At 40.1% G+C, this 23,582-nt stretch overlaps 1 protein-coding gene across 1 annotated transcript in view; it reads right to left on the reverse strand.

Moving 5' to 3' along the window:
- Positions 1-23,260, reverse strand: part of EFHC2 (EF-hand domain containing 2) — a 198,236-nt gene extending 174,976 nt beyond the window's left edge. The window contains exon 1 of the mRNA XM_004064037.5: positions 22,980-23,260. Coding sequence (XP_004064085.1) covers positions 22,980-23,021 — 42 coding nt within the window. The 5' untranslated portion in view covers positions 23,022-23,260. The remainder of the gene's footprint in view (positions 1-22,979) is intronic.
- Between the last annotated feature and the right edge of the window lie 322 nt (positions 23,261-23,582).

Below are 23,582 nucleotides of genomic sequence, written 5' to 3' on the forward strand. Positions count from 1 at the left end.
GGAAGAAAAGCCTCCTTCAGTGCCCTTAGTCTTGCTTTCGTTACCATCTTGACTCCCTCCCATCCTCTATCTTCATGTTTCACGAAACAGTAGTCTGCAGTCACCGAGAGTCCCTTCTCCCCTCCATTCACTCCTGCACTCTGGATTATCATACAACCTCCCCTGTTAGGCTTTACCTTGCAGGACACCACATTATTCTGGTGTTTGAAAGGTCTAGAGTCCTCTAACTTGAGACATGAGGTTAAGAGTATAAACAGGGGCCAGTGCCTTAGAGGTTTAAGGAACACTGGATTTTGTTTTGAGCAGGGCATAGAAAGGATCGCTCTGGCCACAATACAAAGAACTGGGGATATTGCAATAGTCCAGGCAAGAAATGATAGTGGCCTAGACCAGGGTAATAGAAGTAGAGACAGTGGAAGTGATCAAGTTCTGTATGTATCTTGAAGGTAGAACAAAAAGGATTTACCAATAGATTAGATGTAGGGTGTGGAAAAAGAGATGAGTTATTAACAACCCCAAGTATTTTGGCCTGAACAACAAGAAGAATGGAGTTTTAGGTGCTGGGATGTAGAATGGTGGGAGAGAACTTAAATGAGAATTCTGGAGGTAGGAGGCAGGCACAGGAGTCCAGAATTCTATTTTGGACATGTTACATTCAAGATACCACTCAGACAAGCAAGTAGAAATGTGGACTAGCAGGTGGATATGGGAGTCTGAAGTTCAAGCAAAAAGTCGAGGCTGGATATAAAAATTTGATATACATCAGTTGATGGATGGTATTTAAGGCTACAGTGCTGGAATGAATGATGATAGTGCAGAAAAGAAGTCCAACACTGAGCTTTAAAATATCCCAATGTTACGTGATCAGGGAGATGGGGTAGAATTAGCAAACAAGACTAAAAAGGGGCAGCTGGTAAGATGGGAAGAACACCAGGAGAGTTTAGTATCATGGAAACTACATAAAGAAAGCATTTGAAGGAACACATGACTAACTGTGTTAAATGCTACTAATAATTCAAATGAAGACAAGGCTTGAGACTTGACCCCCTGATTTGGCAACATGGAGGTGGCTGGTGACCTTGACAAGAATGGTTTCAGCAGAATCATGGGGACAGAAATAGCTTGTGAACCATATGGCTCTTTGAACAGCTCTAGGTAAGGTATTGCAAATCAAAACTCTTGAGTTTCTAGTATTTATAATTTCCTTAAAATAACCCAAGCTCAGAAAAATGCAAGAAATAAATAAAAGATCATCTAAATGTCATCTCTTAAAGTCTTCTCTGACTGCCAGAGGCAGAACATTCTGTTCCTGCATAGATCTTCTATTAAAGTCTGGAAGGTTACCCTGTCTTTAACTATTTAGGAACTTACCCTTTCCCCTCCCCCACCCCCAGCTGTATCACCAGGGCCAGGCCAAGTGCCTAGAACAGAGAATAAAATGTTTTTTAAAAAATAATACACATGCTCCTTGAAAGGGCGGCAGTGGTACAATCAATCTCACAAGGTTCATTCTTGATTCATTCATTCTATACCCATAATTCCTGTACAGCCATCACTGTACTCAGCATATTATACTATAGTTTCCTGTTTATATACTTGCATTTTATACTAGGCTTTGTACTTTCTGACAGTAAGGACTATAGGGCCTTGCACATAGTAGGTGTTCAATGAGCATCTATCAAATGAATAGAACATAAGCTGTGGATTATTTTCAAACAATCAGATATTGTCAGCTGATCTTTCCCTGTTCATGTTACCTGGCTTAGACCCCCTTAAATCTAATAATCAAACATTTGGAATGGAGAGCAGCACCAGGGAGTAATAGGGTCATAAAGGATAGGACAGGAGACCTGGCATCAGAAGCCTGGCATTCACCTTCCAGCTTTGCCTCTATGGGTCATGTGATGCTGGAGCAGTCACTTTACTTCTCCAGAGGCTTGCCATGTCTAAAGTGAGAATAATAATACCTGCTTCACGAGACAGTGGTTAGGACTAAGTGAGAGAATATCTGTGCCTGTGCCTGCCTGTTAGCATTTATTATTTTGTTTCCTCAAGAGGAAGGACTTGGTATTGGCTTTTAGAGAGAACTGAGTCAGAGCTCCAATAAAAAGGGACCAAGTATAGGAGTTCGAGACCAGCCTGGCCAACATGGTGAAACCCTGTCTCTGCTAAAAATACAAAAATTAGCCAGGTGTGGTGGCACGTACCTGTAGTCCCAGCTACTCACGAGGCTGAGGCAGGAGGATCACTTGAACCTGGGAGGTGGAGGTTGCAGTAAGCCGAGATCGCACCACTGCACTCCAGCCTGGGTGACAGAGCAAGACTCCGTTTAAAAAAAAAAGGGACCAAGTATGACTCCCTTACTAACCAACCCAAGAGCTTATATGCTCTTTTCCACAAATAGATTTATAGATTTATCTCCACTTTTATGACATTATTGGCCATAATAATATTTGCTCCATGAACATACATAAGTTATCTGATCTTCATTCCTGGGTTAAATGTCACTTTTAACACTGTTCCTCTTAGTTCCATGGAAGCAGGGCCACATGTTAAATGTTGAATAAGAAATATTCAACATTTAACACAGGGCCTGATAGGTATGAGTCAATAGTTCTTCAACTTAAACATACCATCTATTTTTATGATTTATTTTTTGGGCAACCCACTGTAGCAAACAGCCAACCCTATGTATATAGATTAGGGTTACAGGAATTCAAAGGAGTATACTATGGAGCAGTCGATGCCAGAGAAAAAATCATGTAGAATTTGAGTCTTAAAGTGAACCTTGAACCATGCACTGAATTTGGGCAGAGTAAAAGACACTGAAACATGTTGAAGGACCAGGACTAGACCCAGCTAGATACAGGGGCATTTCCTATAGTAGTGGGACATGAACTTTGAAGAGTTAATGTGGAAATCAATCCATAGAGAGCCTTAAATAGCAAAATCAGACACTTAAACAACATCTTACGGGGTATAAGGCTCATTTCTGCTAGTATTTCTAAAGGAGGCTGAAGAGGTGGATTGAAATTCAAGAGCCCTCCACAAGGCTAACCTTCCTTTCCTAGTCACTACCACAGCTGCAAGAGAAAGAGAAGGGGCTGGAAAAAACAAGGTCAAAAGAGGTATGCCTGAAACTTCCTTTGCAAAAATTATGACAGTAAAAGAAATGTGACCTAACTGACTCCATCCTGCTTCTAACCTCCAAGCTGCTCTTGTTCATTCCTGGATATAGGCCGAACCAACTTTGGGAGGAGTTGATAGTTTAAATTTGAAACAAAGATGATAACAGCCCCTCCCCAAAACAAACCCCTGCTCCTTGCTTGGGGACCAGATCACCTTTGTAAAACTAATAAATTAGCCACAAGATTGGAAATTATGGCTTAGGAATCACGCAGCCTGAGACCACAAGATTTCTAACCTCCCCAATTGCTCCCACAGATAACATTACTATTATCAAACCTAAGATAATTTTCAGACCTTGCATTCTGATGGATCAGCTGGCACCACCCAGACAGGTAAACTGGCTCATCTGATCCGTGGCCCCCATCCAGGAATTGACTCAGTGCAAGAGGGCAGCTTCAATTCCCTATGATTTCATCCCCAAACCAACCAATCAGCATTCCCCATTCCTTAGGCCCCTGCCTGCCAAACTATCTTTTAAAAACCTCTGTCTCAAAATTTTCAGGGAGACTGATTTGAGTAATAAAACTCTGGTCTCCCATTTAGCTGGCTCTGAGTGTATGAAACTCTATTGCAATTCCTCTGTCTTGAGAAATTGGCTCTATCTGGGCAGTGGGTAAGAAGAACCCATTGGATAGCCACATGCTTGCTTCTTTGAGGGGCAGCAACCACTGCACACCCACCTCCCCCAACCCCTGCATACACACACACACACAATTGCTACAAACTCTTACCAGCATATCTTTGTCCAGCTATAATAGTAACAATAACTAACAATATATGATGGGGCCTTTTAATTTTAAACATTAAAATCCACCAAGGCCAACAGAGTTGTGTGGAAGCATGTGGGGCCCATAAAATCCAACAATGCTATAAAAATTGAGAAGAAACCAAAATATATCAAAGTCAGAATGCAGTTCATTCAACCAAGTTGCAGCTAAATTTATGAGCAAATTCTCCACCCAAAGAGTATTATCCAGATACCTGTTAATCATTTCCAATTCTCTTGCTAAATAAAATAAAATCAGCCACACGTAATTATTTAAAACAATGCTTTTAGCATGAAAAGAACTATTACTAAAACCTCTCCAAAACTCTTGGCTTGTGAGTTGTGAATTCACACATTCAAACTCAAAACAACAAAACACACACAATTTTTTTTAAGTTCAGTGATGCCAATTGCTATTGTTATTCTAATTGACATAGCATGCAAAACTCCATTTTTGCACTATTAGAGTATTAGCTTGAAATTTCAATTCAGAATTCCATACCTTAGAAACTAACGCGTTGAGAATTTGTTTGATATGATGTAACAGTCCATAGGGCACTTATTTAAAATGTTTGCCCCCATGCACACACACCCCCAGACACTTACAAAAACTTGAGATTTGCCATTATAGCCTCTTAAGATGGCATGGCAACCTGCCTTTGCCATAGCGACTGTGTATTGGTACTCAGTCTCAATTTAAGGAAATTAGCAAATGTCTTAGCAAATGATAAAGTTAGGAACATAACTATTCCTAGATCCTAGATCAGTGCTCCTTGGCATCTCAACTCCCTGATTCCCATTCCACCACTGTTGGAAAGGTGGCAGCCAAATCCAGACTCTGCTTCATATCAAATTCAAAGCTACAATCAGCACCCCTTCCTCGCTGCTAAAAATTGGAAGGGCAATTTTATCACATGCACAAGTTGATTAATCAATTAGTTATCAAGGCCGCCACAGAAACCGTAAAGTTAATCCAAACTGAGAAGCTGGCTATAGTCATCTACATCAGGAGCTGTTGATCTGTTTGCAACCTCTATTTCAGAACTCCAGCACAGCAGTCTCTTGTTTCTTTCTAGCCTACACTCAAAAGCCCAGATGCTTGACAACCACAAGACAAAGGCAGGTAGTGTGAGGTGCTTGGTAAGAATGGGACAGCTTACTAGGACCACCATGAGCTAGATAAGCCAATATAAATGTCATTTCTATTGCCACAATAGCTAACCATTGTAGCACTGTTCTAAGCACTTTAGAAGCATTAAACTTTTTTTTTTTTTTGAGACAGGGTCTTGCTCTGTCACCCAGGCTGGAGTGCAGTGGCGTGATCACAGCTCACTGCGGCCTTGACTTCCTGGGCTCAAGCTATCCTCCCACCTCAGCCTCCTGAGTAGCTTGGGACTACAGGTACACACTACCACACCCTGCTAATTTCTATATTTTTTGTAGAGACGAGATTTCACCATGTTGCCCAGACTGATCTTGAACTCCTGGGCTCAAGTGATCTGCTCACCTCAGCCTCCCAAAGTGCTGGGATTACAGGCGTGAGCCACCATGTCTGGCCACATTAAATTCTCTTAATCATTGGGAGTATTAAAGGCTGGAAAGGGGAAGGAGAGGAGGTGGGGAGAGGTTGGTTAACAGATAAAAAATTACAGTAGATAGATGAAATGAGTTCTGGTGTTCTCTAGCACTGTAGGATGAATATGTTTAACTATAATTTATTATATATTTTCAAAAAGCTAGAAGAGAGGATTTTGAATGTTCTCAACACAAAGAAATGATAAATATTTGAGGTGATAAACATGCCTGATTTGCTCATTACACATTGTATACACATATGGAAAGACCACTCTTTATCTCATATATATGTACACTAAAAAAAGGAAAACCCAACAGAAAAATGGGCAATGGATTTGAAAAGGCACTTCGCAAAAAAAGGAAATGGAAATAGCCAATAAACATACTAAAATATAGTTAACCTCATTAATAAATGAGATATGCAAATTTTTTTAATGCTCTTAATCCTCAGAGAGAAAAATCTCTGAGTATATTCTATCATCATCCCTATTTTATACATGAGGAGTCTGATTTTTTTTTTTTTTTTTTTTTTTGAGACAGGGTCTCACTCTGTAGCCCAGGCTGGAGTGCAGTGGCACAATCATGGCTCACTGCAGCCTCAACCTCCTGGGCTCAAGCGATCCTCCCACCTCAGCCTCCTGAGTAGCTGGGACTACAGGCCCATGCCACCACACCTGGCTAATTTTTGTAGAGACGGGGTTTCACCATGTTGACTAGGCTGGTCTCAAACTCCTGGGCTCAAGCAATCTGCCCACCTCGGCCTCCCAAAGTGCTAGGATTACAGGCAGAGCCACTGTGTCCGGCCTAGATGGGGATTCTGAGAGACAGAGTTTTAGTAATTTGCCCAAGGTCACTCAACTAGTATAAGTGGTGAATCCAGGAATGCAAACCCAACACCTGTGCCCTTAAGCAATGGGCCTCATATTCTTTGTGCTTTTTTGAGAAAAGTAATAGATGTCTCCTTGTTTAAGTCATCAGGATTGAATTGTTACTTTTGCTTTTGGCAAATATAATAGCAAAAACATCCACCATGACCCGGAAGGGAGGAAATAGACCAAATAATTGGATCTAGACTCAATCCCTTAAAAGCTGGGGAAGCATTAAAAGAGAGTGCTGTAGAAATCCCTCTACAGTCACCAGCAGTTACTGGAAATTTGGGAATTGAAGAGAGACAGTTAATATTTAATATTTCAATAAACATTAACACAACTTATTTTTCTATTTTTTTAGGTTAATAGAAAATTTGATACAGAATTATCTAAAACTATCATTCTTAGATATTTCTGCCTGATCAGGTTCTGGACTAATTTGCTTCTATTCTGTGAATAGTGTGGGGTTTTTTCCTCCCTCATCTAATATTTATTTTAAAAATTCATTTATTCTTTTCTTTTTTTCTGTACTTTTATGGAGAAGAAAAAGTCATTCAGCAGATACTGTGAACCTCCCAGAGAAAATAACAAAATTGCCTCAGGTATGGTGGGATCTAAGAATGTAAGACTATAAGAGCGTGAAAGCCATCATTACTTATTAATTAAGCTAAATCACTCAAAAACTAACCCCAAATGTGCAAATTAAAAAGGCACGTCAAAGAAAATCTCAAACATTTTTTAAGCTAATTTCCTCTCTTTCTAAAACTAACTTGAAAAAGTGTTGTGCTCATGATTCTTAGCCATCAACTCAATATAACAATAAGATTGATTTTATACATTTAATAATGTATTTAAATCAGTAGAGTGAAAAACAAAATTTAAATCAATAAGATCTGGAGATCTGCAGAATCTTTCTCATAAGGCTCTGATATTTTTGCTCTAAATAATTCAACTTAAGGCACCAATCAATAAAGAGAATTCTAAAGATTTCACCCAAAGTAAGTTGAAACCACTGGCTCATGGTAGCTGATTCGTGCAGCCATTCCCAAATTCCTTCTCCCTTGCAAGTCTCCATTTAAAAACTCCAGAAAAAGCTACACACTGCACTTAGTTTCCTCAGCCTCTTTTTAGGAGTCTGTTTTGGAATTCTATGAAGGATTTTTGCTCTCTTGAGCCAAGGGACAGATACAGGTCACGTTCCCCTCATTCACCTCTTCTTGCCTTGAAATGTATATATGATCCCTGGAGCTGCAGCAGCCATCTTGGGATAATGGGCAAGATTGCAGAAATGCTGGCTGAGACAATGCTGAGCCTCTATACATGTGCCAGCAGCCACCTACCTCTGAAGCAAGAGAATAGGGTCTGGAGGCAGGGAACCTAAGGCCAATTTACGCTGACTTCTTAGAACTAAATCAAAAGGAAAACCACAACTTTCCACACCTAAGTAACAAAAAGACCCAAGGGAGGCTACTCCCTTTGCAATCTCCCCGTGACCCCCACCTTTTTCTGCATGGCAGATGGAAAATTGAAAGTATCTGATTGGCTGCAGAAAGCAAAAAGTATCTCTGATTGATTGCAGAAAGTTTGCATAGGAGTGTAACTATGTAACTTCACTTTAGCCTCTAATTGGTTGCTTTCCACAACCAATCAGATGCTTGCATAGGGTGTAAACTTTGTAACTTCACTTCAGCCTCTAATTGGCTGCTTTCCACAACCAATCAGATGCTTGCATAGGGTGTAACCTTTGTAACTTCACTTCAGCCTCTGATTGGTTGCTTTCTGCAACCAGTCAAACTGATTGCTGGGCCACTACTTCATTTACATAGGGTCTACGTCAAGTAACCAATGGGAAGCCTCTAGAAGGTATTTAAACCCCAGAAAATTCTGTAAAGGGGCTCTTGCTCCGCCCCTATGCTCCGCCCGCTCCCAGACTGTGGAGTGTACTTTCATTTTTAATAAATCTCTGCTTTTGTTGCTTAATTCTTTCCTTGCTTTGTTTGTGCATTTTGTCCAATTCTTTGTTCACGATGCCAAGAACCTGAACACCCTCCGCTGGTAACACCTCCAGGCTTCCTACTTGGTGAAAAAAATAAATCCCTGCTTCTTTAAGCCTCTATTAGTCGGGTATTCCATTACTTTCAGGAGAAAGCATTACAAACTAACGCATGCAGTCTCTAAAAGCTATCTTTTAATTTTTTTAGCAGAATAAGATTATTAACTGATCTAAAGAGTAATTTTCTTTATATATTAGGAAAAACAAAAAAAAGACAAATAATCTTGACAAAGAAAAATAAAGTGGGAGGAAGAACTGAACCTGATATTAAGGTTTACTATACAGATACAGTAATAAAAACTGTGTGGCAATGGCAGACGGATAGACACAGCGACCAATGGAACAGAACAGACAACTCAAAAGACAACCCACACGAATATGCTCAAATGGTTTTGTAAAAGATTCAAAAGCAATTCAATGGAAGGATATCCTTTACAACAGATGGTGCTTGAGCAACTGGGCATCTATAGGCCAAAAAAGTTCATCATGACCTAAATCTCACACCTTAAATAAAAATTAACTTAAAATGGATCACAGAATTTTTTTTTTTTTGATACAGGGTCAAACACTGTCCCCCAGGATACAGTACAGTAGTGTGACCACAGCTTACTGCAGCCTCCATCTCTCAGGCTCAAGCCATCCTCCCACTTCAGCCTCCCAAGCAGTTGGGACCACAGCTGCACCCCACCACACCAGGCTTTTTTGTATTATTATTTTTGTAGAGTCAAAGTCCCCTTACATTGCCCAGGCTGGTCCTGAACTCCTGGCCTCAAGCAATCCTCCCACCTCAGCCTCCCAAAGTGCTGGGATTATAGGCATGAGCCACCATGCCCGGCAGATCACATTAAATATAAAATGTAAAACTATAAATCCTTTAGAAAAAAACAACAACATAGGAGGCCAGGCACAGTGGCTCACACCTGTAATCTTAGCACTGTGGGAGGCTGAGGCAGGTGGATCTCTTGAGTTCAAGAGTTTGAGACAAGCCTGGGCAACATGGTAAAACCCTGTCTCTACCAAAAAAAAAAAAAAAGAGCCTGGTACAGTGGTGCACACCTGTTGTCCCAGCTATTGGGGGACTGAGGCAGGAGGACTGCTTGAACCTGGGAGGTTGAGTCTGCAGTGAGCCGAGATTGTGCCACTGCACTCCAGCCTGGGCAACAAAGTAAAACTCCATCTCAAAATAAACCATCACAGGAGACAATCTTCATGATGTAGGGCTAGGCAGTGAGTCCTTAGACTTGACACCAAAAGCGCAACTCATAAAAGAAAAAAACCGATAAATTAGACCTTAACAAAATGAGACACTTTGGCTCTACAAAAGATACTGTTAACAGGATGAAAAGATAAGCCACAAACTGGGAGGAAATATGTGCAAACCACATCTCAAAGGACTAGTATTCAGAATGCATAAAGAATTCTCAAAACTTAACAGTAAAAAAAAACAAGGCTGGGCATGGTGGCTCATGCCTGTAATCCCAACTACTTGGGAGGCTGAGGCACGAGAGTCACTTGAACCTGGGAGGCAGAGATTGCAGTGAGCCAAGATCATGCCACTGTACTCCAGCCTGGGCAACACAGTGAGACTCTGTCTCCAGATAAATAAATAAATAAATAAATAAACAAATAAATAAATAAATCTTAGTAAAAAACAATCCAATTAGAAATGAGCCAAAGACATAAACAGACATTTCACTTAGCTGGATATACAGATGACAAATAAGCACATGAAAAGATATTCAATTAATTAACCATCAGAGAAATGCCAATTAAACCCACCATGAGATATCACTACACACCTCTCAGACAGCTAAAATAAAAATAGTGATAACACTAAATGCGGACCAGGGTGCAAAGAAACTAGATCACTCATATATTGTTGGGAATGTAAAATGGTAATTTGCTCTCAAAAATAGTTTGATTGTCTTTTTATAAAATTAAACATGTAAGTATCAAATAACACGCAATTACACTCTTGGGCTCTTATCCTAGAGAAATGAAAATGTATGCTCACACAAAAACCTGTACATACATGTTCACGGCAGCTTTATTCATAATAGCTAAAAACTAGAAATAGCCCCAATGTCCTTCCAAAGGCAAATGTAAAGAAATTGTGATACATACATGAACTACTACTCAGTAGTAAAAATGAACAGTTGATATACGCAACCACCTGGATAAATCCCCAGGGACTTATACCAAGTGGAAAAAACAAATTCCAAAAGGTACATACTTTATGACTCCATTTATGTAACATTTTGAAATAGCAAAATTTTAGAAATGGAAAACAGATTCGTTGTTGCCAGGGGTTAGGAATGGTAGGGTTGGGGGAGTTGGTGGAAGGGAGCGAGGTGTGGTTATAAAACGACAACATGAGGAATCCCTGTGGTGATAAGACTTTTATACCTTTACTGTGGTGGAAATGTATACATTGCACCACATGTGTAGGTTAGACTAAATACACACACACAAACATACAAATGAATACAAGTGAAGCTGGGGAAATCTGAATAAGATCAGTGGAGTATATCAATGTCAAGATACTGATTGTGATATTATACTATAGCTTTGAAAAATGAGCTGGACACAGTAGCTCACACCTGTAATCTCAACACTTCGGGGGGCCGAGGCAGACAAATCGCTTGAGTCCAAGAGTTCGAGACCAGCCTGGGCAACATAGCAAGACCCTCTAACTCTAGAAAAAATAATTTTTAAAAATTAGCCAGGTGTGGTGGTGTGCACCTGCGGTTCCGGCTACTCAAGGGGCTGAGGTGGGAGGATCGATTAATCCAGGGAGGTCGAGGGTGTAGTGAACTATGATTATGCCACTGCACTCCAGCCTGGGTGACAGAGCAAGACCCTATCTTAAAAACAAAAAGAAAAGAAAAGAAAAATGTTACCATTGGGGCAAATGGGGTGAGGGGTAAATAGGACCTCTCTGTACTCTTAAGTGAATCTACATGTCAATTTACAATTATCTCAATAAAAACTTCAATTAAAAAAAAAGGAAAGAGAAGGTCCACTTTCCTTAGTCACTAGGAAAGGCTCTACTCACGTGCCTTTTATAAAGTTTAGGTCTGAACACAGCTGAGCAACAAATGACTAAACTCTAACCGAAATGATATGGAAATAGTCCTGTAAGTGATTAAACAAACATCTGTGCTTGAATTTAACAGAACAGTATGTTTCAATTACCAAATTCATGTGAAGAAGAAAAGGTAGTCTAAATTACAGTTAAACCATGCAATTGACCTAAACTTCTCCCCACCCCCAACCCCGAAAAAATCTAGTTGTTTTGACCATTCCCTCCTTTGGGATGTCAAACATACCATTAGGAAAGCAAAGAATTTGTTCAGTATTCAGCTGGTCAAGCTGTTCACTTTGCCACACTGGAGTCACCAGGTAGAATTTGAGCACCCAGGGGCCTGGGTAAGGGGAAATAAAAATGCGCACCCCTCAATACCCTTTGCTTTAGGGAATCCCCCCTCTGCAAGAAGTTGGCTCTGCCCTTTCTGCAACTGTAGAAACAGAATAAACTCCCCCAGGAAATGGCCTAAGAAATCCCTTTACCATTAGCATAGCTGGAATCCTACTGAGGGGAGAATGGTCTCCTTAGGAGTCCTGACTGATGAATATGCATAGACAAACCTGCTGCTTCCAGGAAAACCCAAACTGGATGCCAATGAGAGAGAGAAAAATATCCCTCAGCATGGCGCAAGAGGCCACAGAGAGGCTTTGCGTCACAATTTAGATAGGGACATCTTCATATTGCCCTGGCTGCTGTGTATAAACCATGTATCCCGAGAGACTTATCTCCTATTTAAGCCACAAAAGCAAATGACTTTCTTCATCCTTTATATTCACTATTGCTAAAATAAGAACTATTTTGTTCCACAGCAGTAGCGGAAGACATAAGCAGGAAACTAATTCCAGAGAAGATTCCCCCAAGCTGTGTTTATTTCCATCTATGTTTCAACCATGGTTGCTGCAGGTAGAGGCAGCAATGGACAATCACCTATTAAGGACCCGGTTTGTGTAATGAAGGCACTGAGAACGTGAAGGGCAACCCAAAGAGCCACCAATCACAGTTTCTTAGTCAGCTGAGGACTGCCACGATCACACATAAAGAACACAAAACACAACACAGGAAATAAGGCGGTAAATGGGCAATATGAGCATGCAAGCTTATGTAGACAGATGGTTCTTGCTGAGATGATCGGGGAAGGCTTTAATGAGGAGGGGGGATTAAAGCCAAGTTTTGAGGGAAGGTCAGGATCTAGATGGGAAGAGGAAGAGGCATGAGGATGCTGCTATCAGGCAAGGGGACAAACAAACTAATAATTGAGTGGGAAAGTCCAAAATATACCCAAAGGACAAACAGTGAACATGCTGGATTAACTGGAGTATTAGGCTTGTTTCCCATTATGGAAAAGAAGATAGTTTACAAAGAACAGTATTCTTGGTATCCTTCGCAATATTGATATACTCATGTGTTACTTGTATAATTTAAAAACACAAATTGTAATGAAAGGGATACTACTAAGTCTGACAATACCAGACTCACAGGTATTGTCTGTGGCTGGTGTGACAAAGTTTGTTGGCCACTATTGAACCCTCTTTTCCTTTTCCCACCTCCAAAAGTAGATGGTGAAAAAAAAAAACAAGATAATTTCCCAGCATTCCTTGTAGTAAAGGATGGCCATGTGCATCAATTTTAGCAAATAAGATGGAAGGAGGGAATCTACTGGGGGGCTCCTGGAAAACATTTTGTTTTCTCATATAAGAAGAGCTGTTTCCCCTCCCTCTCCTTCCTGTTTGTCTTGAACATGGTTACATGTAGTTGTGATGACTGGAGCTGAGGCAACTATTTTGCAACTATGAGGTCACAAGCCTAAGAAAGAAAAGCCAATATTCTGAAGATGGCAGAATGCAGAGATAAAAAGAGCCTGGGTTCTTTATGACATTCATCAGTCACTGCCTAAATCTGAAACTGCTACACCTCTAAAGTTCTTATGATATGAGAAAATTAATTTGGCTTAAACCACTGTTAGTCAGGTATTCTGTGACTTATAGTCAAATGTACCCTAGGTGACAGAGCTACGAAGTTCAGTACAGAATGCATGGTGACCAAAATTAGGTGTTTGAATCCTACGTAGGCAAAGAGACTCTAATTCCTGAAATTCAAATGAACATTTAGGAATAGCAATGGAATATGTTATTTCCAAAGTATGGATGGCAGCTTCAATAAGCGGCCCAATCTGAAATAATGTAATTTCAGGGATATTTTAATAGTTACTGGGAACAAAGTGACAGAATTCTTTATATCAAAACTATCCTGTGATCTAGCATAGTAGACAGCAATTGTTTTGTCTGCCCAGCAATCCCATACCACCAAAACTGGATTATTTGCCTTTTTGTTTGTTTGTTGGCTTTTTGAAATGAAGTTGCACTCTTGTTGCCCAGGCTGGAGTGCAATGGTGCGATCTCGGCTCACCACAACCTCTGCCTCCCAGGTTCAAGTGATTCTCCTGTCTCAGCCTCCCGAGTAGCTGGGATTACAGGCATGCGCCACAACACCCAGCTAATTTTGTATTTTTAGTAGAGACAGATTTCTCCATGTTAGTCAGGCTGGTCTCAAACTCCTGACCTCAGGTGATCCGCCTGCCTCAGCCTCCCAAAGTGCTGGGATTACAGGCGTGAGCCACCGCACCTGGCCTATTTGTCTTTTTATTATTGAGTTTTGGGAGTTATTTACATATTCTGAATCTAGTCCCTTATCAGATAATATGCTTTATAAATATTTCCTCCCACACTGTCAGCTGCTTTTTCACTTTTCTGATAGTGTCTTTTGAAGCACAGTTTGGCTATTTATTGCAACATTACTGAATAACAAAAGACTGGAAATAATGTAACTGTACACCAAAAGGGGATGGGTTGAATAAACTATTGTTAAGTCTACAAAATGGAGTACTATGTAACTATAAAAAGAAATGAGGAAGAGCCCTATATACCACTACCAAGTGATCTCCAAGATATACTGTTAAAATGAAAAAAGGAAGGTTCAAAAGACTGTGTAGATTATGCTACCATGTATTGAATAAAAGGGGAACATGTGAATAAATTTAACAATTTGCTGTTTTAAAAATTAAAAAAAAAAAAGAAGAGAAGGAGGAAGAGAAAGAGGATAACCCCAAACTAAATAAAGGTTTTTTTTTAAGTTATTATGGAGAGAGGGAGAGAATAAGATTGAAGAGATAAAGATAAAAGCTAGAGCTCTCTGAAAGTAACTTACTTTGCAAATTTGACTTTGAGACCATACAAATGCTTTTTTTTTTAAGTTCAGAAACAAAAGCACAATGAAACAAATGAACCTAACTAGATACTGAGTTGGTGACTTAACCATACCGACAGCAATGATTTAAATGAAACTAAAACCCAGTAATTTGACTATACATTCCTGGTGGGATATACTCTCACAACAGAAATAGCTATAAAGAAATCTTAAACTATTTTCAAAACTCAAATTGTTAATAATGTTATTATTAATTAAAAATTATTATATGGTTGTATATTTTTATTTATGTTAGGATAAGTAATTCAGCTAATGTACTTATGAAGCAAGATTACATGTAAATATATAAAATCAAAGAAGTAAAAACCCTATAATCCTTAATTTGCATTGAAAACAATAGTTTTTGAACTCATGTTATATTTTATCCTTAAATATATGTACATATTTTTTAGCCTTGCTTTAAGAGAATGAAAATTCAAGCCATAGACTGGAACAAAATATTTACAGACCATACATTCAATAATAGACTTGCATCCAACTTGTATCCAGAATATATTAAAAATGACTTTCAAAACTCATCAGGCGGATCGCCTGAGGTCAGGAATTCAAGTAAGGAAACTCCCCAATTAAATATGAGTAGAAGACACGAACAGACATTTCACCAAAGGGGATATACGGATGGCAAATAAGCACGTAAAAAGATGTTCAACATCATAGCCATTAGGGAAATAAAAATTAAAATCAAGAGGAGATACCAGGCCGGGTGTGGTGGCTCAGGCCTGTAATCTCAGCACTTTGGGAGGCCGAGGTGGGTGGATCGCCTGAGGTCAGGAGTTCAAGACCAGCCTGGCCAACATGGTGAAACCCCATCTCTACCCAAAATACAAAAATTAGCCGGGCGTGGTGGCACACACCTGTAATCTCAGCTACTCGGGAGGCTGAGGCAGAAGAATAGCTTGAACTGGGAGGCAGAGGGTTGCAGTGAGCCAAGATCGCGCCACTACACTCCAGCCTGGGCGACAGAGTGAGACTCAGTCTCAAAAGAAAAAAAAAAAGAGAGAGAGAAAAGAAGAGATACCACTATACACCTATTAAAATGGCTAAAATCCAAAACACTGGCAATACCAATTGCTTACAAGGATTTGGAATAACAGAAATTCTCAATCATTGCTGGTGGGAATGCAAAATGGTAATTTCTTATAAAGATAAACACACACCTACCATATGGCCAGTTCAAAATTTACATAAAAGTAAGCATCCTGCCATTCATAGGAAAGCAATGACCATTTTGCTATAATTTTCAACTTCTTATACATGTAAGTAAAGCTTTCCTTGTTTAACAAGTATTGAAAAGGCCAGAAATCTTCTCATTCCAGTTGAAAATGAAATTGATGTGTGCTTATTTCAAGTTTGACCCGGAATTATTTATGTGGCAAAATATAAACACAGATTTCAGAGTGGAGAGGTAAATTTTATTATTTATTTTTAGCTTTTAAAAAATAAGACTCTTATGTACATACAGGTCTATGAAGAAATCAAGATTATAATTTTGTAACTGCCTATATTTAAGCCCAATCATGTCAGTCAGTAAAAGAACTTAATTTTTAAGTCTTGTATAAAATTGTATCTTAGGTTATATTTTTACTCATAATGCTTTGTCATATAGTTTTAGTAGCTTTATTATGTAACATTGTCAATACATTTTGATGTTGAAAACAGCATTAATTACGAGTTTACAACCTTTATTTAAATTAAATCATCTTAGCCTACTTTTTGAAAAAGTAAATTCCATCTTAGATATAAACAGAAATAACTTGAATTATTTAACATGTTCATATTATGCTGACTGAAAAGTTTTTTGAATGTATGAAAAGGAAAGAAAGGTAAGCTAAGTTTAACTATCTGTTTTGGGTTTTTTTTCCCTCAAAAAAGCTGGTGAAAAGTCCTTTTCAGTTTTTAATAGGGGAGAAAACTACTTTTGTTCATACCATATACCATATATCATTCCTCAATAGCACCCTCTATAATAGAAACTATAGAGAACTTTTAGGCCTACTTGGATAAGGTAAAAAGGAAAAATAAATCAAGCAGAAAATTTTACCATAAAACAACCTGAAGTTTCCTCTTCTACATTCCCACTTGCTTTAGGGTTGATAACCCTTTGTGAGAAAGGGAAAGAGTAGGTAAATAAGTTGGCTGAAATCAAGAGATCCACAGAAAACTACCATTTTTTACTTTAAAAAGACAATTATTATTGGATTATTATAGCTACAATATTCTCATTCCAGTTGAAAATGAAATTGATATGTGCTTATTTTGAGTTTAACCCAGAATTATTTATGGGAATTTATTTATTTCACATAAATTCGGAACTGGCCATATGGCAGGTGTGTGTTTAACTTTATAAGAAATTACCATTTCGCATTCCCACCAGCAATGAGTGAGAATTCCTGTTATTTCAAATCCATGTGAGCAATTGGTACTGTGTTTTGGATTTTAGCCATTTTAATAGGTATACAGTGGTATCTCATCTTGATTTTAATTCTTATTTCCCTAATAGCTATAATGTTGAACATCTTTTTATGTAATTACATATTTATTATCACAGATTGTGCTAATGTACCATGGGCTATAGATATAGTTTTTATGCAGGAGTTCTCTAAGACCTCAAAATCATTTCAAAGACTCCTCCAGGGTGAAAAAATTGAGATTTGAGGTGATGAAAATGTTCTGAAACTAGTTAGAGGTGTTAGTTGTTGCACAACAGTGTGAATGTACTAAGTACCACTGAATTGTATACTTTTAAATAGTTAGTGGTTAATTTCATGTTACATGAAATTTACCTCAAAAAATTTTAAAAAATACATTGAGAAAGGCTGACAAGGCTCTTTGAAGGGTGAGAGACGAGATCTGACCTTGAAAGAAGCTGAAGATCTAAATTTAAATAAGAATTGCCCAGTCTGGACAATATAGTGAGACCGCATCTCTACAAATAATAATTTTAAAAATTAGCTGGGTATGGTGGTGCATGTCTGTAGTCCTAGCTACTGTGGCAACAGAGGTGGGAGGATGTCTTGAGCCCGGGAGGTTGAGGCTGCGCGCAGTGAACTGTGAGCTGTGATCCTGCCACTGCACCCCAGCCTGGGAGAAAGAGCAAGACCCTATCGCAAAAAAAAAAAAAGATGGAGATGGCTCGAATGAGTGTTTTTCAAACACTGATTGCACAACCACAGTAATAGGCATATTTTAGTGCAGGCCAGTTCACATACATACACAAGCACACACAGGAAGGACAAAAAGGTCCGTGAAACACTTAACTCCTCTCAAGCATAATACACTCTAATTCTTTATTCTACCCCACTCTCTTCTTTTTCTTTTTTCCTTTTCCAAAAAAAAAAAAAAGCTCGTCATGATTCATTAAATTCTTTTTTTTTTTTTTTTATTGCTGCAAATTCAAATATGTTTTCTTTTTTCTTAAGGAGGACTTTGCTTCACTACAAATTAGATGATGGGCTATTTACAGCAAACCCTCCTAAGATGGTGGCAAGGTAGCTTCATTAAAAGCAGAAAGAGCGGCCAGGCACGGTGGCTCACGCCTGTAATCCCAGCACTTTGGGAGGCTGAGGCGGGTGGATCACCTGAGGTCAGGAGTTCGAGACCAGCCTGATCAACACGGTAAAACCCCAATTCTACTAAAAATACAAAAATTAGCCAGGCGTGGTGGCACACACCTGTAATCCCAGCTACTCAGGAGGCTGAGGCAGGAGAATCGATTGAACCTGGGAGGCAGAGGTTGCAGTGAGCCGAGATGGCGCCATTGCGCTCCAGCCTGGGTGACAGAGCGAGACTCCATCTCCAAAAAAAAAAAAAAAAAAAAAGCAGAAAGAGTGAGCTCCTCATCATTCATTAGAGACACTCAGGATCAGGATGGGCCACACAACCATCTGTCCAAGATACTGCAGAAAGGATTTTTGGCTTTGGCTGGAAATGTCCCTTTTAATTTTAATATTTTCAATTTTGATAATATGCCCAAGATTCTCTTGCTCAATACAAGTTCAGCACGGAAATTGTTGGAAAAAAGATACAGTGTATCTAGAATTTAGTTGTGATATTTCCCTAAGGTTTTCAACTCATATCAAAATAATTGTAATGTCATCAGAGGTACAAATGTTCATATTTTAGAAGGCACAATACTTCTTGTATTTCAGAGAGAGAAATATAGGTTGCGTATCACCCAGCCGTGGACAGAAATCAATCTATTGCTTTCGACTGACCACTGGCAGCTAAATAAGGGGCACATAAGTTCCTTTTCAATTCTATGGAAAAGCAATAAAAGTTAGCTGTGTTATAATTTTAAATCCAAATAGCCAAGTAATTATGCTATCTACAGGAGGCCAAGGTTTTTCACTTGGTAATTTAATTCAGCAAGCAGGGGAGGGGGGGAAGGACAAGATTAAAAGGCCAGATATGGCTTTACTGACTTTCTAACCATTCTATGCCAGAGAACATCCAATCTTTTAACTAAGTACAAGTTTTTAAAATATTAATTTGTGGGCAACACATAGTACATTTAGTACCAAGACTAGTGTAACAATTTTTTAAATGCAGTCACCTAATTTTGGCACATACTAGGATACTCAATAAATAAATACTGATTTGTTGAATGAGTCCAAGGTACTGTCATTCTCTAGTATACACGCACATACACACATGCGCGCACACACTCCCATTGTTCTCAGGCATAAAGTAAATAAATGTTTTAAATATTCATGAGTCTAGAAATAGACCCACACGTAGCTGGATGCTTGATTTTTGACAAAGTGGCTCTGCAGAGACATGGAGAAAGAGTGATCTTTTCCAAAAATTATTCATCAAAAACATCATTAAGAGAGGGAAAAGGCCAATCACAGACAAGAAGATACCCAAAATTTATATAGAACTTCTACAAATCACTAAGAAATAGGCAGACAACCCAGTAAACATTAGACAAGAGATAAGTAGGTACTACACAAAAAAGTAGTGACCAATAAATGGTCATACAAATAAAGCCAGGCACGGTGGCTCAAGCCTGTAATCCCAGCACTTTGGGAGGCTGAGGCAGGCGGGTCGCCTGAAGTCAGGAGTTCAAGACCAGCCTGGCCAACATGGTGAAACCCCGTCTCTACTAAAAATTTAAAAAAAAAAAATTAGCCAGGCATGATGGCACATGCCTGTAATTCCAGCTACTCGGGAGGCTGAGGCAGGAGAATTGCTTGAAGCCGGGAGGCGGAGGTTGCAATGAGCCGAGATTGCGCCACTGCACTCCAGCCTGGGCAACAGAGCGAGACTCCGTCTAAAAAAAAAAAAGCAGTGACCAATAAATGGTCAGACAAATGACCAACAAATGTGTAAAACATGCTCAATTTCATTAGGAATCAGGAAATACAGATTATAACTACAAAGAGTTGCTATACCCACCAACCAAAATATCTAAAATTTAAAAGACTAACAATACCAAGTGTTAGAAAGAATGTGGAGCAACAGGAACATAAAATGCTGTTGGGAATTTAAGTAGTATAATCACTTTGACAGCATCTACTAAAGCTGAACATACGAACACTGTATGATCTAGCAATCCTACCAAAAAACATGAACAAAAATAGTCACAGTAAAACTATTCTTAACAACCCCAAACAAGCCAAATATTTATCAAGAGTAAAATGTATATATAAATGATGTGAAAATCATACAATGCAATACTGCAGAGTAATAAAAATGTACAAACTACCTCTATAGACAGCCACATGGACAAATCTAACGAACATACTGTTGAGCTAAAAAAGCCAGTCACAAAAGAATAAACACCAAACATTTCCATTGATAAAAGGTTCAAAGGCAAGCAAAACCTAATTATAGTGATAGGAGCCAGAACAGTGGTTATATCTGGAGAGTAGAGATGGGGTAATGAACAGAAAGGTTCATAGGTAGAGTTGTCACATAAAATACAAGATTCTCAGTTAAATTTGGTAAACGATAAATAATCCTTTCCCATAAACAGGTTCCATGCAGTATTTGAGATGTGTATTTTTATTCGCTAAATCTGGCAACCCCAGTCAAGGGTGGTATTTTTGGAGAACAGGTCATATTTTATTTATTTTTTTGAGACAGGGTCTGGCTCTGTTGCCCAGGCTGGAGTGCAGTAATGCAATCATGGCTCACTGCAGCCTCGACCTCCCAGGCTCAAATGATTCTCCCACCTCAGCCTCCTGAGTAGCTGGGACTACAAGCATGTGCCACCAAGCTTGGCTAATTTTTTCAATCTTTTGTAGAGATGAGGTCTTACTATATTGCCCAGGCTGGTCTCGAACTCCTGGGCTCAAGGGATCCTCCCATCTCTGCTTCCCAAAGTGCTGGGATTACAGGCGTGAGCCACTGCGCCCAGCCCCCATATTTAATTTCTTGATATTCATTTTGTGATCATCCATTGTGCATCTTTCTGTATACGTGTTGTACTTCATGATCTTAAAGTTTTTTAAAAAGCAAAAATACATGCAGAACCTTGCAGATTTATAAATATTTCATCCATCCACTGTTTTTCCTTCCCATCCTTAATCACTGCACGTGAGAGCTATGATACTTCTGCAGGAGGCAGGCACTGGTAATCAGAGTGTTGCTGGGCAAAAAGCTGTAGGCTTTACTTTCATTTTTTATTAAAATTACTTTTACACAGCATGCTTCTTTACTTCTGGAATCTGTTTTCATGTCCCGTCTCTCAGGGGCCTTTCTTGTTTGCGTGACTGGCTTAAACTTACCAAAGGGCAATGCTGTGCTGGAAGGCCAGCCTCTGCCCATCAACCAAGAAATGCACAAATCAGTGTTCAAAGTTGGACTGACCAGACGTGTAGGGGTCAGAATTCAATGGCGTGAAGCTACAAAGAAAAAACTGGTACTTCAGGGCCGACAACTTAGATACAGACACTGTTTGGAAACCATAAAGCCAAATACTTCAATCTGCTGCCTGCTTTCTAAAGTTATCAAAGGTTTACACAATTGCCTTGAGTGGCTCCATCTAATTCCCTCCCATCTAACTGGGAATTAGCTTCTCCTGCAGACACAGGTGGCTGACCCAAGTGAAGAGTAGTAACCAGTATAAACAAAAGCCTGAATCATTTTCCTGCTGTCGTTTAAATGAGGTGCTATTTATTGGCAAAAGTTCTTTCATGCTCAGGGTTTTTTGTGTTGTGTTGCTTTGTTCTGTACGTTCATCTTCTTTTGAAATGAACCCCTCCAGGACAGGCGCAGTGGCTCAGCCTGTAATCCCAGCACTTTGGGAGGCCGAGGCGGGCAGATCACTTGAGGTCAGGAGTCCGAGGCCAGCCTGGCCAACATGGTGAAACCCCATCTTTACTAAAAATACAAAAATTAGCCGGGTGTGGTGGCGGGCGCCTGTAATCCCAGCTACTCGGGAGGCTGAGGCAGGAGAATCGCTTGAACCTGGGAGGTGGAGGTTGCAGTGAGCCGAGATCGGGCCACTGCACTCCAGCCTGGGCAACAGAGCGAGACTCCGTCTCAGAAAAAAAAAAAGAAAAAAGAAAAAAAGAAATGAACCCCTCCCAATTATAAATAGAGAAAAAAAAATCCCTCCAAGTTTGGGTGCCTGTCTCTATAAAGTTTGGGAGTAAACTTTACAGGCTGATAGAACTCTTATCTGCCAGCTACCCCTCTTGATAAGTGCCAGATTTCTTCGATTTGATAATTGAAACGGTATCTTTTTTCACACAGGATACTGGGGATAATGATTAGGCTCCTGGGCTGTGGAGACAAGGTTGCTTGAAAGAAACCCAGCTTCACCACTGAGACTGTGTGGTTCTGTGACTCAGTTTCCTCAATAGTAACTGGGAATAAAAACTACCTAATTCAAAGGGCTGTTGGGACACTGGATGCTGCATAAGGTGATTAAAGCACAGCGCCTGGCACACATTAAACCCCCAATGGTTATCGTCACTATTATTTGTTACCTTTGAGGGTCCTGCCACCTATAAGGACTCTCTCTATATATTTCTAAATTAGGAAAAACATTCAGATGCAGTTGGAGAGATGGGAGAAGCAGCCTATAAAGTTTGGTCCAAGTTGCCACCAACCCAGGGCAGCAGCATGGGGCCTCCAGGAGAGTCTGCGGAGGTGGTCACGCCACGACCCTGCCTGGACCCCAGACTCCAGCCCGGAGCTGTGACCTCGGACGCCCTTCCTACTCACGTTGCGGTTGAAGCTGTTGCCCGGCAGCAGAGGCAGGGCCATGGCGCTCAGTGTCCGAAAATCCAGGGTCCCAGAAGAGAGGGCCCGGCAGGCAGCGGCCGCCTCCCGGACGTGTTGTTTGGCCCCCACGTTGCCTGGAGACGGGAAGCGGCGTCACGGAGGGAGGAGGGGCGGGGGGTTGGCGAGAAGGATCGTGGGGGGCGGGGGACACCTCCGGGGCGCGTACCTCCTCCCCAGCCCCAGTTCCCCTCCACCCGCTTCATCCCCGCACACACTCAGCCAGGTCCTGGTCTCCTGAGGAGTCTTCTCTCTGCACACGCAGTGTGCACACACAAAGATTGACTGTTCCCTGCCCCCGCCGCTTTCTGGTTTAACCCCCTTATAGAACTCAAAGCCTTTCTTGTACTTTCTTGCTTTTCCAATTCTTGTCGCCAACAGTTTTTTGCTATGTGGTTCAAACACACAGCAAAGTACAGAAAATAATATGACGCCCGTGTGCTCACTGAGATGTTACACAAGTCGATATTTTCCTATGTTGCATAGACATCAGCTTTTATTTTGTAGTTAAAACGTTCAAGATGAATCTAAAGCCACATATACCCT

This window comes from Gorilla gorilla, chromosome X (genome assembly GCF_029281585.2).
Source record: "Gorilla gorilla gorilla isolate KB3781 chromosome X, NHGRI_mGorGor1-v2.1_pri, whole genome shotgun sequence".
NCBI classification, from domain to species: Eukaryota; Metazoa; Chordata; class Mammalia; order Primates; family Hominidae; genus Gorilla; species Gorilla gorilla.